Source organism: Oreochromis niloticus, linkage group LG2 (genome assembly GCF_001858045.2).
Source record: "Oreochromis niloticus isolate F11D_XX linkage group LG2, O_niloticus_UMD_NMBU, whole genome shotgun sequence".
NCBI lineage: Eukaryota > Metazoa > Chordata > Actinopteri > Cichliformes > Cichlidae > Oreochromis > Oreochromis niloticus.
Window position 1 is genome coordinate 12,291,306 of NC_031966.2, and position 16,643 is coordinate 12,307,948.

The window sequence follows — 16,643 nt, forward strand, 5'->3', positions numbered from 1 at the left end:
GGATGTAAGTTACACAGTAAGGTTATGACTCTCTTAACTTGTACTGGCAGGGCCGTGCACGTTTTCTTAACCTCATCTGCTTGAGCTGGGGCTGGGTTCTATCTTATTAACAAATGATAATTTTGAAAGAAGAGATTAATGCAAATCAAATTTGGTCTGAACAAGCCCTCAAAAAGCACTACATAAGCAATTCACGCATTTTTCATCAGTTTAAAATTACAAAATTATGGCTGCCACCCGCATGGCCTAAAGCACCCTTTATAATTGGAGCATTCTCTGATCTCATTTGAAATTCTAGGACAGAAATCCCTCACTTGGACTTACTTGATGTGCTAGAGTGTGCACATGAAGAGACATGGGGAGCAATTGTTCCTGCCCTTTTAGTCTAGAGTGCCCTTTAAAAATGGCAAATCAAAACGTATTTTTTCTTCATGCATTCATCGTATCTATCATTGGACCAAAGATAGTATTTGGAGATTTATCTTTTACTAGAAAAAAAAATTAAAACACTGCCTCTTGTCCAGTATTGATCCTTATATACCGTGTATTGTCTACAAAAAGCATGATAAAAGATGCCGTAGAATTTGCTGTAAGAAGAAACAAGTTTATTTTCAACTTACATCTATAAACTTTTAAATATAGTACAAATCTCAAGGTTATAACTAATGGGAAATTGCTCTTTTAAATCTCTGCAGAAATCTAGTCTGAGTCTGTTATCAGGTCTGCAAATATTTCTAAAAGAGCTGAATTCAAATTAAGAGGAGTGCGAACAGGTGACTTCTGATCCCTCTTTTGGGATTTTCGGGGGCTAAAATAGATATAAAAAATAGATATAATGAATTTGCAAATCTTTTGAAATGTTCACAGCACAGACACTGAAGATCTTGCTTCATAAGTCACACATCCTAGTATAGGTCCTGCAGTATTGTTTTGTACTGCAGTACCTAATTCATCCTCTTGACAATGCAAACGTTTTTTTTGCAGATTCATGCATGCAGGGTTCACGACTACCCTCTGCTCGCATGAATAACACAGAATCTTATTTTGTTTGTGTGAAAAAATAGTAAAGGTGGATAAGGAGGAGACAGATTAAACTTAAAACTTTTGAAATTGTAAGGGAGATGGTGTGTAAATTGTTATGGTTATGAGGGAAGAGCAGAGTTGAGAGTGAAGGAGATGAAAGCACGTCTGGGATGCTGGAAAATGTTCACATACAGCAAGGTTTCCACCAGTGTATTGCAAGCCTGGAGGCGCAACAGGGGGTCAACTTAAACATCCCAGCTGAACAACTTTTCTGGCAGAAACCGTATAGTTATGGTACATAATGTCTGTATTACAAGAATAGGTTCAGTGTAAGTAAAAAAAAAACTCAGTGTAACTGCTAATTGTAAGACATATGTTCTGTCTGGGTAACCAGCCAATGTTCCATTGGCTTTGTAAATTAAGGTTCGATTTAAAACAGGCAGAAGCTGCAATCTCAATACACATATATCTGGTTAACCCATCGATGATTTGCCTCAGATCATTTAGCTCACATGGTCCACTGAACATGTGCAGGGTGTGTTACTGCTTTGTGTTGTTCTCTTTTTCTCCAGAGGAGTCACTGGAAAAACAATGTAGAAACCGAAATGGAGTTTATGCATCAAAGCCTGCAATTCCAACACATAAAAGTCTCTTAAATGCCACATCAGTCCTGGTCAAAGTAAGAAAAAGGACCAAAAAACCAAGTAAAGAAAGGAGCACTGAGTAAAGACCGTTTTTGAGTTAAAATCTGCTTCTTTTCAATTGTTTCTAAGTCCAAGAATGAAAAGAATTAAAGTTGAAAAGAATATGAATTCTAACCTTTTTTCAGTTTTTCAAGATTGAAATGAAAGTTAGGTGTAGTTCACATAGCATCACAGGTAACTCTTAAATTTTGGCAAGTCATCTGGGAAAGGGAAGTGCACTCATCCGATGGACAATGCATGATGTATAAAGCGGTCCCTTGTGATCAGCATTTTGACAGCTGATCTAGTATGATGGATGCTTTACTGCCAGGGCCATGCAGAAGGTGTTGAATAGGATCATGTTTTTATCAGGATGATGACAAAAACTGCAGTATTGTTGTACGTTTCTACAGATATTGAAACCATTTTATTTGTTTTTCAAATTTAAACTTTAAATTGTTGATTGGCTTTGTCTGAGTAAACAAGATGGGGGGAAATGGCCTGACATTGCGTAGTTTTTCCACCAGAGGGCACTTTGCGAATTCACTTTTGGCAACGCACACGTTTGAAACACAGCAAGCTTAAAAACGACACGATCTAAGCAGATTTGGACAGTGTAAATCACTAAATAAATAACTATGTATAAGAAATGCTAGCAAAAATTTTAAAATGTGAAAAATGTTCAAATCACCAAAATATCAACATTGGTAGTGGCCTTAAAAATCTTATGCTTCGGCTTCGGTATAGCAAGTGGATAACTGGAGAATATAGTTGATATCTGGGCCATTACTTCCATTTTTGCACATAATTTGCCAAACATCCATGAAATATCCAGTAGGGTACACACTGGTCACATCACCATTCTATCACAGAGGTGGATTCAAACCCATCATCTTGTTGCTGTGAGGTGACCACAAGTTAACATAAAAAACTTAATTGACCTGAGATAGTACCTGATGGTTTCGACTTTGCATTTCAGCCAGTGCATTCCAGTTACTGTTTTCATGGCGATTAGATATATATAGTACTCAGTTTTTCATTTTGTAATGACAAGTATAATCCAAGCAACGCCTATTGTTTCTTGGGTTTAAACCTGGGGTAAACACATTTTTCTCATCAGTGGACAAAAAAATCCATAATAATCTTACCGCCCACTCACATCTTGCGTCAGTTGATCTCAGTAGGTCACATGATAGGGTGAGGCAAGGTCTCACAATGTTTCGCCCGGACCTCTGCTGATGTCCTTGGCTCATGTGATGAGGCACATGATCAATAGCGGGTCAACAACCATCTTAAGGGACAACTCCCACTAGGGTTTAAATACCTGGGACTCTCCACCATTTGGTCTTAGAACTGAAGAAGCTTCTCGGAAGAAGAAGCTTCTCGGATGAAACGTCTTTAAGACACTTAAAGAGGTCCAGTCGCTTTTCTTTCCAAGCTCCTTAAATTACCATGACCTGGATGAATGAGAACCTACACAGACAATCCATAATAGCCTTTGTTTGCCTCATCCCACTTGAAATGGACTTAAAGGCAACTGGACTTCTGTCCCTCTACTGTATTCAGCTTATTAGGATATACTTGTCTGGTGGGTAGGACTTAGAGCAGAAAGCAAGTTTATGTGTTAAACCTACACTTCTCTGTGTAGGTTTAACACATATCTGTGTTGATTACTCACTGTAGATCGAATAAGCGATGCCATCACTGCTGTGGTTTACTTTAAGAGACATCAAATCCTTTGGTGGAAAACAAAAATGTTATTAGTCAACATCTGGCTGATTTATTTAGTGACAAAATTAATTGCATAGAGGTTTTGTTTTATTATAATTTCTGGAACAGTACTGAAAAAAAAAACAGACACACACACACAGAATTTTTAAAAAATGCTCTTAACCTTCTTTAACCAAGATTGATGTGTTCTCGTTGAAGGTCATCAAGCAAGAAGGTCTATCCAAGGACATCTCTGAATGCACATTGTTTGACTTGCTGAAGTACAACGACGTGAACGATGATGAGCGCCTTACAAAAGAGGAGTTTTACACAGCCTTTGGTGAGCATACAGTTGTGTTACTCCCATTGTCTGTTTACATTGTTCAGTAAAATATATATCAGATGTGACATAAATGCATTTTTTAATTCGCAGTTTTAGTCAATACTCAATAATAGCTCTTGTCTTTTAAAAAAAACTATATTTTAAAGTTGATTGTTCATATTGTCCTAGTGTGTAAACATTATGGCAATGATCTTGGTGTTCTTTTTACCCAGTTGTTTGTTAATTGATTTGGAAAGTAGTGCAGTAATTATGAGTATTATGAGAAAACAGGGAGTAAATTGAAACCCTGGAAAAAAAATCTTTCAGATGTCACGACATAATTAATCTGTATACTCATATTTCATTGATACTGATGCTTGTTTCATCTTTATTCTCGTTTTAGAATAGCCCTTTTATTTGTCCTTGTACACTTACAACAAGTACACATACAACTGTGCTGGAATAAAAAATAAATGGTAGACAGCAGGAATAAATGGCAAACAGGGGAAATATATACAATCAAGAGGTATATATACAAAACAAAAGAAATGTATACAAAAATAGGAGAAAGGCACACATTAGAGAACAAGTAGTGCAAAGCAAAAACGTAGTCTGAATAGAGTCCGTGTGTGAGGGGCCTGAGTGATGAGACCATGGCTCAGATTATTGAGGTGGGTGGGCAGGGGTGGGTTGTGGGGGATAGTATTTATTGAAAGTCTGCATGGCCAAGGGGAAGAACCTGTTTGTGAGTCTGGAGGTGTGATTGACCAGAGGGCAACGGGTCAAAAAGGTGGTGAACAGGGCGCATGGGGTCACCTGTGATGGCCCTGGTTTTCCTGAGACATAAGCAATTTCTTTTAACGTGTCTAAAAACTTTGGCCTTCATAAAAGAAATATGTGTTTCATTAGGCTTTGATTGAGTTTTTCTTTGAAACTGACAGACTGTTTCTGTTCTTTTGGCCAAAGTTACGATTGTGGTAAACCTCGAGAAATATTTGATGTCTTGCCAAAGTTTACTCACTGAGACCTGCAGATTGTTGCCAACAGCGTTGTACCATTGAAGGAGTTCAAAGTGGAAATGGTTCAAAAGAAAGCGGGTCACAACTTCTTAGAAACAGTAGTTCAAACCAAATCCCCATCATTAGGCAGCATAAAGACGACAGGTGCTGTGTGATATCTGAGTCACACTAACACATGTGCACCAGTTTCTGTCTTTTGTTTCCTTCCTATTCACGGTTCCTCCCTGTCTGACATTTTCAGTCAGCTCAATATCCTCTGACAGAATATCCTCTGACATTTGGCTGGCTTGACACATTTAGCAGAGGGAGAGAATTCATAATCAACCTTCATCCTATCAGCCCTTTGTATTTGAAGCATTTCCTAGAGGAGACCAAGAAAAAAAAGTCACGGGAGCAAATGGCAAAGTGCAAGAGTCTCATCTAGTCTGCTGGATTCCACATCATACATGAATGTGTGGGAGAGAAACCCCTTCTGGCAAGTCACAAAAACACAGAACCCCATTCAATCTGGGGCGAGATTTCTTTGAAGAGTTGAGTTGCTCTGTCTCTTCCTTTTTTAGGTTTCAGAGGATTTTTTTTTCTCAAGCTTCCAGCTTAACTGCTCACAAGGAAATAGGATATTTAATGTGAGTAAATCTCCCCCTCTGTGATGGAGTTTCTTTCAACCTGCCTTACTCCTCTTTTAGACTTTTTCATTTTTTGTATCCTTTTTTATGTTCCTATTTAGCGACAGCGGATAATTATCCAAGTGTAGAATTAATCTTTGGATAAGCTATTTTTTAAGACGCTTTATTGGAAATTGCTTCTATATTGATGTTAATAGTTACGGAGGCAATCAATAAACAATATGCTTAGCACAGCTGAAGTATCTTTGGCAACAACTCAGGATTTCTGAGTAGATTGTTATAGAAAATAAACAGAAATAAATCCACAATACTTTCAGTGGTAAAAGTTCTCATGTAACATACTCAATTTCCTGTGTATATCTCAGTGTGAGATAGAAATACATATAAAGCAAAAAAGATTTTTTTTTTTTTATTCCATCCCATGTGGGCAGTATCAGATTGCTTAAAGGAATTCAACTCTCTTCAACTAACACTCAATATTGAATACTTGGTTTACTGACGTGCGTTACATACCTGGAGGTCATGGTAGTACTCAGCTTGTGCTTCCTCACTTTATTCATGTCCAAACCTGTTTCTCTCTCCTAAATACTTCCATCCTTTGAAAATAGGCCCACAGCTCAGAAGGAAATGGTGATAAAAAGGCCACCATCTCTAGAGACTTAACAGCTTGACTGAAGATTTTAGTTCTCCTAATTTCTATGTAAATGTACTTATCTATCATATAGTCACTAGAGAGAGGTGATAATAACTCTAGTGTAGTATAAAGTGTCTTTCTTCTAGGTACTAACCAGAAAGCCAACACCCCAACCCACTGCCATTCCTTCAAGTTGAGAAGCAGTGAAGTAGTTATGTTTATAGAAATACATCTTTCTAACTATGGAGGAATCAGAAGGGGAGCCAGTATTAAGATATTTCATCACAAACATCTGATGCAAACCCCGTCATTTTGTTCTATAAGCAGGCCTGAAACATGACAAAAACCGCTCAATTCAGAAAAAAGCTTCAAGTGCTACTCCTAGTTGGTGTTTAGGGAGTAGGGTTAAAACCATATGCAGTATAAAAGATAGATGTAGCAACCATGACATCAGACATTGGTATTTTGATCTTTTGAAGCTGGATCTGACAAGTGAAGGATGGACCTGGCTATGGAACCTTACGCTTATTGGGTAATGACTTGTGAATGACAAGTGGTTGGTAAATGAGGACATCCTCCTTTCTGATTCTTTACAGAGGTCACAGAGAAAGGGAGCCAAGGGTCATTTTCACGTTGATCTTTATACAACTGGTCTTTTTGCAAGTCTTTTAAGTCACTTCCATTTGCGCTTTACTTTTCAAACCTGAAACCTACATCCATCTTTTTTGCAGTGTAAAACCAAATAACATGTGATCTACTACAGCAGATTTTTTTTCTTTAAGTTTAAATGTGACTTTGTTAGTTTGCTAACTAATTTCAAGGTGATGTTGCGTGGCCTTCTAGTTTTCAGTCAGCGTCAGTAAAACTGGGGAGATCAACATAGAAGTATAAATATGTGTATATTTAAATAAAATTCATCTCGAACTGAACAGGTAAGATATTTAAACAAGCTCACAGAAAAACAGAATCTCTCTTTTCACACCAGAGAGAAAAAATGTGTAAACCCAGACTGGTTGGCAAGTGATTGCTGGAGTTAGGTTTGATTGTTAAATCTCCAGTTACACTGGTGTAACTGGAGATTTAGCTCTGAAAAGCTCCTTGCAATTGCTTTGATTGGTAGAAGATTGTCATAGTGACAGTAGTCACCCTTTTTCACCATTTAATAAAATCCAGATTTGAGGAAAAAAAAAAAAAAAAGTCTTGTTGACTTTTGAAAAACAAAACGTGGGACATGTCCATTATACCGTGTCTTGAGACGAGGGGGACGCCAGGTCATTCTGCTGGGAAGACAACCCAGACTCCCAAAAATATATATTTCAGGTAGATCACCACGCTGCATACTGTATTTTGCCCTGATGCTCACAATCATGCAACATAAACGCTAATTGGAAAAGCATTATTTTTTATAGTATATTGAACTTACTAAAAACACAAGTCAATCAGTTTTACTGAGCGTGGCTAATCTATTTTATTACTGCTGATAGTGTTCTGTCTGTGCACAGGTAGAAAGCAGCTATATAATGAAACACTTTTAATTCTTTTCTTCTTCTTTTTTTTTTTTAAATCTGAGTGGGCTGGTGTGCAGCTGCTGATAATACTGCAATAACAGGCATCTCCAGTATAAATCTGAGTCAGAGCACTGAACATTTATTTCAGTGACTTGTAGGTTGTAGCCTGTGGCCTGATAGAGCCTGGTCACAGAGCTTGGGGTAAAAATACATTGTAAAGTTATAGTTTCTCACTTCATTGCCAACATAATATCTGAGTGGCAGCTATAAAAATCTATGCAAATACCTTAAGCGCTGTCGTAAACTGAGCACGATCATAAAGTAAATCCGTTGATTCAGTGTATCCAGAACTATGGTGTGGCTTGGAAATGAACAGCAGTAAAGGCAGAATGACTCTCCATGAAAACGACACCTGTCTGACTGCTGCGCTAATAAGGACCCTTTGCACACCTTTATGGAATATTCAAAGCATTGCAACATTGTTTGTCAGGACAGAAGATAAGATTCTAATGTCCATGCATTATTCATTCCTCCTTTGCATAGACTGGAAGGGGGTTGAGAATCAATTTGCTTCAGCTAGCAGTAAGGAAACTGTCTGGCAGAAGTGATGTCTTTTAATTAGATGATGTTACAGATATGAATGATGTCTGCCACGCTGCTGATAGTGAGTACCATGTCATCGTTGAATAATTTGGTGAATGATGGCTCAGTGCATCATGGGTAAACAGATAAGGTGTCATCTATCACAAAGTGTCATTAACTTTTGGCGCGGAGGTGACAGAATACATTGCACAGACACTGAAGCACCCGTATCATGCTCATTACCAGGTGCCTTGATTTTATTTCGGGGTCTCATAGAAAAGTTTTACATGCTTAAACTATGTTATTTATCTTTTACATACTGTACCACCTCTTGCCATGCTTTATCTGCAGCACTCAGTTTTAGAGTCTGGTTCTTTAACATCTGTCTTCTAAAAACCCCGGTCTGCTCTGATTAGTTTTGGCATTACAAAAAAAAAATTTCTAAACTTTTTGATTGTATTAAAATGCTGCAATGGCAGCAAATAGTTTCATTCACATAGTGATGGAGACAAGTGACAGAAAAAAGACCAGGACTACAAATGAGCTGTTTTAGTCCAGCAGCAATGTTTCCTTTGAGAGAAGAAGACTGTTTGGCATTGACAGTGCTCTTTTACATGCATAAAATGATATATACAGTAACATCTGTCATATTAGAGTAGAGCAAAGTATATGAGAAATCTTATACCAATACAACATGAAAATAAACTCAACTATGGTAAATATACATGCCTCACTAAATGCGAATGTCAAGTCAAAGTCAGCTTTATTGTCAAAAAACATATGTACAGATCATACACAGGAGTGTGGTGTAACAAAATCTGTAATACAGTACATACAGCAGTTATACCTGCACTATGGGGTTTGTTGTAAAGTACTAATTTTATGCCATGTTTAGTCAGTATACAGTAGCAGCACTTGAATTATTTTATTTTTAAAAGAAGATGTTGCTGCCTGCACATGTGGCAAATGTACCACGCTTGCTACTATATATGTAGTTAGTAGGATCCTTTCTGCTTTAATGCTAAATCTTTTAATCTTTCCTTAGTGGAATAGTAGAATTTAAATATTTCTTTCCATCTCTTTCTTTGCTTTACTCAAATTAAACAACTACCAGATAGAACAAACCTCAGGACGTAACTGCCGTCTTTAGGACTGAGCTGAAGGTGCTAGGCCAATTCAAAAGGCACAGAAAAAAGTGCTACTTTAGACTTTTTACACTCTTTTGCACATTTGCAAATAAAGTTTTGTTGTATTTAAATTCAGGAACCAAATCCACAAGCTGAAAGAATGGACAGTGTCTAAAGGGTGGTTTAAGATTAGCTAAGTTGGGTGCTTTTAGATTGAGGGCTTTTGAAAGCTGATGCGTGCAATTCACACATTGAATAAATCCTTGTGTTAGTGAGCTTTTTAAGCTCTTTGAAGTTGGCTGTACAATCACAATGCGCTTTGCCTGTGCACCGCACAGTTTAAATGTTATTAGTTTGGGAACACCTACTGAATGCAATCTTGAGGCATACTGCTTGGCAGACAACAGTGAAAATGAATTTGAAAGTATTTGGAAAGATCTCTCTGGATGAGATGCAGCCTGAGGCTAACTTTTTAGTTTGAAAATTTATCAGGTCCATAGACATTATACAGATTTGAGGCCTTGTCTCTTACATTTAAACTGTAAACTGTATTTGCCCTACTTTAGGCTATATCCTGTTAGCATGACAGAAGTAGGTGGTTTATTTAAAGAATGTGGGATGTAGTATGTAGTTTATAGAATATACAATATCTGACTGATTCATAGTAATGACATACTCCACTCTCCTTGGGTATCAACATATTGATCTGAACCATGACACCTGCTGACAGAACACACATCCAATATATACACCGCTTTGATTTCTGCTGAGAGTAGAAAGCCTTGGAGTGCCCGCTGGCTTCTTGAGGGATTGGTGGGAAGCTAAGATGGACTGTAACGTGAGCTATCATATATTACTCTTGTGATCCGTACACAGAAAGAATTTTCTACTGTCTGCATCAAAACACATGATGTGTATTTATGCAGGGCTTATCCACCATATCCATCTACCTACAGCATGATTTTTCCTGGTTCAAAATCAGCCTTGGGCAGCTGACTGCATTTTAGCACGATTGATCAGTATGTAGTTAAGGCAATAAATCTGTGTTACTTTAACAAAAGCCTATTTCTGTCCATTCGTTAAACAAAAGCGTTTTATATTAAAAACACAATATAAATAATTCAAGCCTGGTTATTGTGCTTTGGGGGAAGGTCAGAATGAACAATACATTTTTCGAGTGCAAGAATAATCCAGACACATGTGAACACACCTAAAGTAAGTTATGAGTGCATTTTGTTATATTAGTGCAATATCCAGTTGTGTTCAAAGATAATGCTGTGGTACTGTAATAGTTTGCCAGCCATATACATTATAAAAGATAGATGTAATTACACAATGTCACATGTTGTTTTCTGAAAACTGTTTTCTTTAAATCAGCTAAATTTTATCAACATAGTGTCACATCACAACATATCAAAAGGTACTTTATATTGTAAGGTAGAGACCTTACAATAATAAAGAGAAAACCACTGCCCCTAGAAACACAGTGCATCACAGGAAGTACCTAGCTGCCTAGGTCTATTACAGCATAATAAGGCAGGATTCAGGGTCACCTGATCCAGCCCTAGGTATATGCTTTATTAAAGAGGAAAGTTTTAAACCTAATCCTGAAAGTATAGAGGGTGTCTATCTCCTGAATCCAAACTGGAAGCTGTTTCCACAGAAGAGGGGCCTAAAAGCTAAAAGCTCTGCCTCCCATTCTACTTTAAAAGGAACCTCAAGTAAGCCAGCAGGTGGAAGGAGCATTCTCTATATCAGTCATATAGTATCAGTAGCTCTAGATAAGATAGGGCCTGATTATTCAGAGCCTTTTGCGGGAGGAGAAGGATTTTATTTATCCATTTGAAGCATCAAGATGAGCGTTTCTTTCATTAGTAGAGCCCAACCCATATCAGATTTTTAAGGCAGAAAATTAGTGACTTAAAAATATATCAGCTCATATTTTTGTTATATTAGACACATAAAACATAAATAGCCTTCCCTAACATCTGTTATGTGTAGTTATTTTTGAATCCTTAATAAGATGAGTGTCATTTAAAAATAATCTTGTTTTATTGAATTGAGTCATGTATTACTCATTCACCCAACTCTTTACCCAACTAAGGTTGTTGTGTTGGTGGCATTCCAAAAGTATGTTACCTGAAGGGAAATTGCAGAGTGGACTTCTTGGTTAAAAGAAAAAAATAGATGTGACAAGGACGAGTGTTTCAGTGAAACCGCTCACTTAATTGTTATAATCAAACATTGCTCGTATACTACCTTTATTTTTATGACCCAATGCCATGTTCCTTTTTTTGCGGTATCTTGCCAACCAAATTATTGTCAGTGAATTAAAAAAACAAAATATATATCAAGTAAAGTTAACCCAAGTTTGGGCAAATACTAGATTCACTTGAGAAAACATTTCCAATTAGCTGCTAGAGTGAATGCTCAAACTTATTAGCCTTTTTAAAATTGATTTGGAGGAGCATAACAATTCTGGCTGTACAGTTGTGATTTCCTTTTGGTTTTTATTAATTATCTTTTCTTGTTTCTTTTTTATCATAATTGTTTTTATTCACGTTCTCTTTCTTTTTAACCTAGTCCACCTCTAATCTTGTGTTGTTTCATGTGTGGTGTAATACAGACTTTGCCAGGCTTGAAAATTAGTTGACTTACACCCTTTACTTCTCTGAAGATTATAATTAGACATCCAAACCATCAGCCAGGCCTCTTCTAGGAAAAGCTGCTTCCATTAAGTCAAGTTTGCTGTTATTCAGCACCCATGGTAGAGCGAGAGTTAATGGATAGTCTAACTGTTGCTTGTCAAAACCCCTGCTGAGTGTTTCATTCAAGTGCTAAAATGGTTTCATAACTCGTGGCTCATTTTCAAACCTTTTTTCTGATATCTCCAGAATTTATTAAAAGAAGAAGTTGATGTACTTTTTAAATTTGAAGTAATCCTTGAGTGAAGCACTTTTTAGTTTAGTGTGGAAAAGATTAATCCATCAGTGTGGTATAATTTATCTATGTATGCGCTCCCATTGACATGACTCATCACCCTGCCAACCAACACTGTGGGGGACAAGCGGGACCAGTCCCCCCTGCCACCCCAATACGTTACATCTCAAAGAACACAGTGAATAACAACTGTAAGATAAATCCAAATAAATGTCCTGCACCAAAAAATAAGCTGGGAACTTTACTGCATGGAAAATGATCATAAACCCCAATTTCAGTATGAGCTTTGCAGTTTCACTATGCTGATTCAGTGGGCATAAGGTACTCAGTAAGTTTACTTGTGAAACATGTTTCTCTGTGGCAGCTAGTTCTGTGCACAGTGAGGTTGGAAACAGTGGGGTTTCAATTAATTAACTTTTCACTAGTGTTCATGTGCCACTGATGGGTCAGGTTTAAATTCCCAGTGAGGAGAAACTTTTTACAATATGTTCTACAGCCCTCTCAGTGAGAAAGGTTCAACTTGCTTTTCTGGCTGTCAGGAATGTTTAGGAGTTCAGCATAAACGGGCTGCTGCATTCATTTGCTTCTCTCAGCATTTAACATCTCCTGTCATCTATTTGAAGGTGTAGGCATGCACCATTTGCAGCTGTTCAGCTGGGCTGTAATGTTGCCGTAAAACTAGCAGAAAGCCAAGACAGTTGGATGGAAGTGTATTGTAGAGGTGCTAAATATACTGGCCCTTTAACACACACAAACTGGTGCCTGATGTTTGTCAGAAAAGTGCATCAACACACACTGGACTCAGCAGCATTAGTGGCTTTTATATCTAAGAAATAAGAAGTCATTGAAATATAGCCTCTCTTATGCTGTTGCTTAAGTGCCGTGTGATTTACTTATAGCAGGAAGATGGAGGATTTTTTTCATTACTTGTTTTCCACAAGGTAGCTGTGATAAAATTAGTCCAATTAGACATCCTCTTAAGCTCTGTAGCATACTAATGCAGGCCGTCCCTCAGGATCTCTACCAGCAGCTTGGAAACAGACTAGAGGCTGATCAGCCAGAGGTAATGCACTCACAAAGGCCATTTGTGACTGTTTTAAAGCCATCCTGATGTTTGTGGGAGGAGGGTGGAAGGAGATAATAATAATCTTCTCACCTTTTACCTAATACCTGTAATTTATTTTGCATATTTAAGATTGTTTTAGCAAGCTGCAAAAGCACAGTTATTTCTCCTCCTTCACAAGATGGTGAAAGGTGACACGGGATGCTGAGATGCCGCCCCTGTAGCTGCGCATTATATAATCATCTCTTACAAGCACAGATTCATCATAAAAGGCAGCTCGTTGTTCTTTGACCTGAAGTTGAGTGGCAGTGTTTTCCGTGTAAGTAAACCCAAATTTATTATTTATTTTGCAGAAATCACTTGTGCAAACGTTAAGTACAGCTGCCTCGGACAATATCGATTACAGTTATTAACGTCAAAGCTCAAAAGATCTGCTCAGAAGATCTTAATTACAAGTACGTGATTATGAGTTAACAAGCCCCATGTCTGCATCTGTTTATATTTTCCTGTCTGCTTATTTATTTTTTGAAAAATTATTAAATAATTTGCTTATTTTGCATAAAGAATTAGGTACAAAATACACTGAAAAGCACTGGCAATTGCATAAGACTCAGTAATGAGTAGCAGCTCTAGTGGAATAAGAAGACAGTGCTGCTGTGTACATATACTTATTAATATAAAGAATATACTGAAATAAGACAGCCATTATTACTTCACATCCATCCATCCATCCATCCATCCATCCATTCTCTTCCACTTATCCAATTCAGGGTCGCAGTCTCTACCCCAGCTGTCTTAGCGTACTCCCTGGACAGGTCGCCAATCTGTCTATGGCGGTTTGGTGAGAGAACTGTAAAAAAAATGCTTCATAGTGTCATAATATAAATATTCTGTGTAAGCTCAGCCTTTTTTGAGCTTACATAAGATTGTTTTGGAATAATTGGTGTTTATAACATGCAATCAACTTCTTGTAGGTACTGTTGTAAGCTGTAATTTTCTTCCGACTACATCTTTTTCTCCTCTGAACAACAATTATGGTTATGTTAAACCTTTCATTTGTACTCTCTCACCAGGTTTTCCCACTCATGTCAAAAACTGCTTTTTGGTCTTCACAGCTAAGTTGTTTCTGCATTACCAAACAAGACGGGAAAAATATAAAACCTGGAATGAAGGAAAGGTGCAATGTTTCCCTGTCAGCAATGTGGGTTTGTCTTAATAGACGCATAAAAAGTCACCTGATTAGTGTTTTGTTTCGTATTATACAGGGAATTATTATTTTTTCTTTAAGTAGTGCAACAAGCCACAGCAGTTCGACATGAAAAGCAAAAATACGAATCTTCTTTGGGAAAACAAAGGAAATGGGAATGTTTCACCAGTCAAACTATTTTCTGTCTCTGCCAAACATCCAAGTCCACCGAGTCATTCATGCGCTATATCAAAAACACAGAAGCAGAGACTCCATTCTTCTTGCTTTGGGAGAGAGTTTGCACAAATCAAGTCAACCATCCAAGATCAGAGAGTATTCAGATGAATGTGTATTCTGTTTTTTTGGGGGGGTGTTTTTTTTACCTTTGAGTCTATGCATATGATCTATGAATACTGAGCATCAGGGAAAAATACTTTTATCTCCTCTTCAAAATGTCAAACTCAAAAGCAATTGGGGCTACACAGGCGTTCAGCTTTGGTAATATTGAATGTCATTAGGATTGAGCGAGGGAGTAAGTTAGAAAGGAATGAAAGACTTGGTGAAGAAAGACAGCTCGAGTGAGCATGTATTTGAGAAAGAGGGCGACAGAGCATGATAGAGGATGGAGTAAGAGGGTTGGCTAAGCAACCTTGGTGCAATTTGTCTTCATGCAGCTGGTCCTTTGCAGCGTCCTCTAGGCAGAGCCTATTTTCCCTGACAAGCTTGTTGCCTCCAGTGCAATAGGTGATTTACCTCGTGCCGTGCCACTGACCAACATCCCCTTCTGAGAGCAGAGGAGAGTAAATCAAAAGTCTGGACCTTACCGTTAATCACTAATTACAGGTCGAACGGTGAAGGTTGATCCTTCCCTGGGGGCTGAGTCCCTCAGGCCTCAAATCAGACCAAAAAGAGGAGCTGGTGCCACTTCCTCCACTGATAAATCTTTAACACAGGAGCTGCTGCACGCTGAAGGCTTTCAGCTGGCTCTGGCCGCCCTGACTCCCCTTTCTCTGAGGATTTTCTCATTCGGGTCGGATCCCTTCCCTTCCATCCCATCCTTGCTCCACCCAATAGCTAAAGCTTGCCTGCCTGTCTGCCTGCCCACTTTCTTCTTAAAATTCTCCCTATACCTTCACAGATTTCTATCCCCCTGGGGATCAGCAGCAAATCGAGTTTGTTGCTTGCAGCGTATTCCAAAAGCATTAAGATACAAGGGTGCTGTAATTGAATGGTTAGGGAGGACATTATTGAAGGAGATTTTTGTCAGTGTATCCACCCACCACCACCTCAGCACCATGTAGAGCACCAAGTAGCTCCTTGGATTGTTGATCTGCTGGCTATACTGTTATCAGTGTCGCGGGAGGAGGAGGTATGTGGCTTAGCCACGAGTGACTGAGGATCCACTTTCCTTAAATCTTTGCTTTCTGCATGAGGGTGATGTTATTGTGTTTTGTTTGGCTTGCTTTGTTTTTCTACTTACTTTCCCAATTATGTTTTCTTCTGGATATTGTTCATTTTGCTTGACACCTTGATTGCTTCATTTTGGGTTGCTATGGCTATAGTTAATGTAACATGAATTTGGTAGAAGTACACTCAGACTCAGCCCATTATTTTCCCATGAACTTTGATTTAAACAAAGTTGAAGTAAAATAAATATCCATTTATTACAGGAAGAATAAACGTAAACCAAACTTACTAAATTGTCAATAAAAATAGAATGCAATGATCTCTTAAATGATTAATGATAGCAGTATAAAGAGTACAAATCAAATGTTTGAACTGATAAATGTCTGTTTTAAACAGTCATCTTAAATTTGCCTGCCAAGCATTTGAAAGAAATTTCTGACGGAAGGTAAAAAAAACCAGTGGACAAACTGTGTGATTCTTAAACAAAAACAGTGACACACACACACACCAAAAAAAAAAAAAAACTCTTGTGGAACATCTGAAAAGTAATAATTGGTGAACCTGGTGAAATGTCACCTTGTCTCTTAGATACTGATAGCTTCAAAAACAGAAGCAATTCTTCCATTTTGACAGCTTCTAAGTATTTAAGGCTAGTGACATGAGCTGGAGCTGCTGCTTCAGTTTTCATTGATATAGCCTGCAGTGTTCTTAAGAAAACACAGTGAAGGGGCATAGGTCAGGAGTTGCATCAGTAGCACTTATTTACAGGGTTGTGCACTATGAGTTCTGCTGTAATGTCCTCAGGCTCTTGAG

At 38.0% G+C, this 16,643-nt stretch overlaps 1 protein-coding gene across 3 annotated transcripts in view; it reads left to right on the forward strand.

Annotated features, from left to right (window-relative positions):
* The window catches only part of fstl5 (follistatin-like 5), a 176,907-nt gene that overhangs the window by 91,793 nt on the left and 68,471 nt on the right, over nucleotides 1-16,643 (forward strand). For all 3 annotated transcript variants that reach the window (XM_005467247.3, XM_019363975.2, XM_003443412.4), the window contains exon 6: nucleotides 3,636-3,756. In XM_005467247.3, coding sequence (XP_005467304.1) covers nucleotides 3,636-3,756 — 121 coding nt within the window. The remainder of the gene's footprint in view (nucleotides 1-3,635; nucleotides 3,757-16,643) is intronic.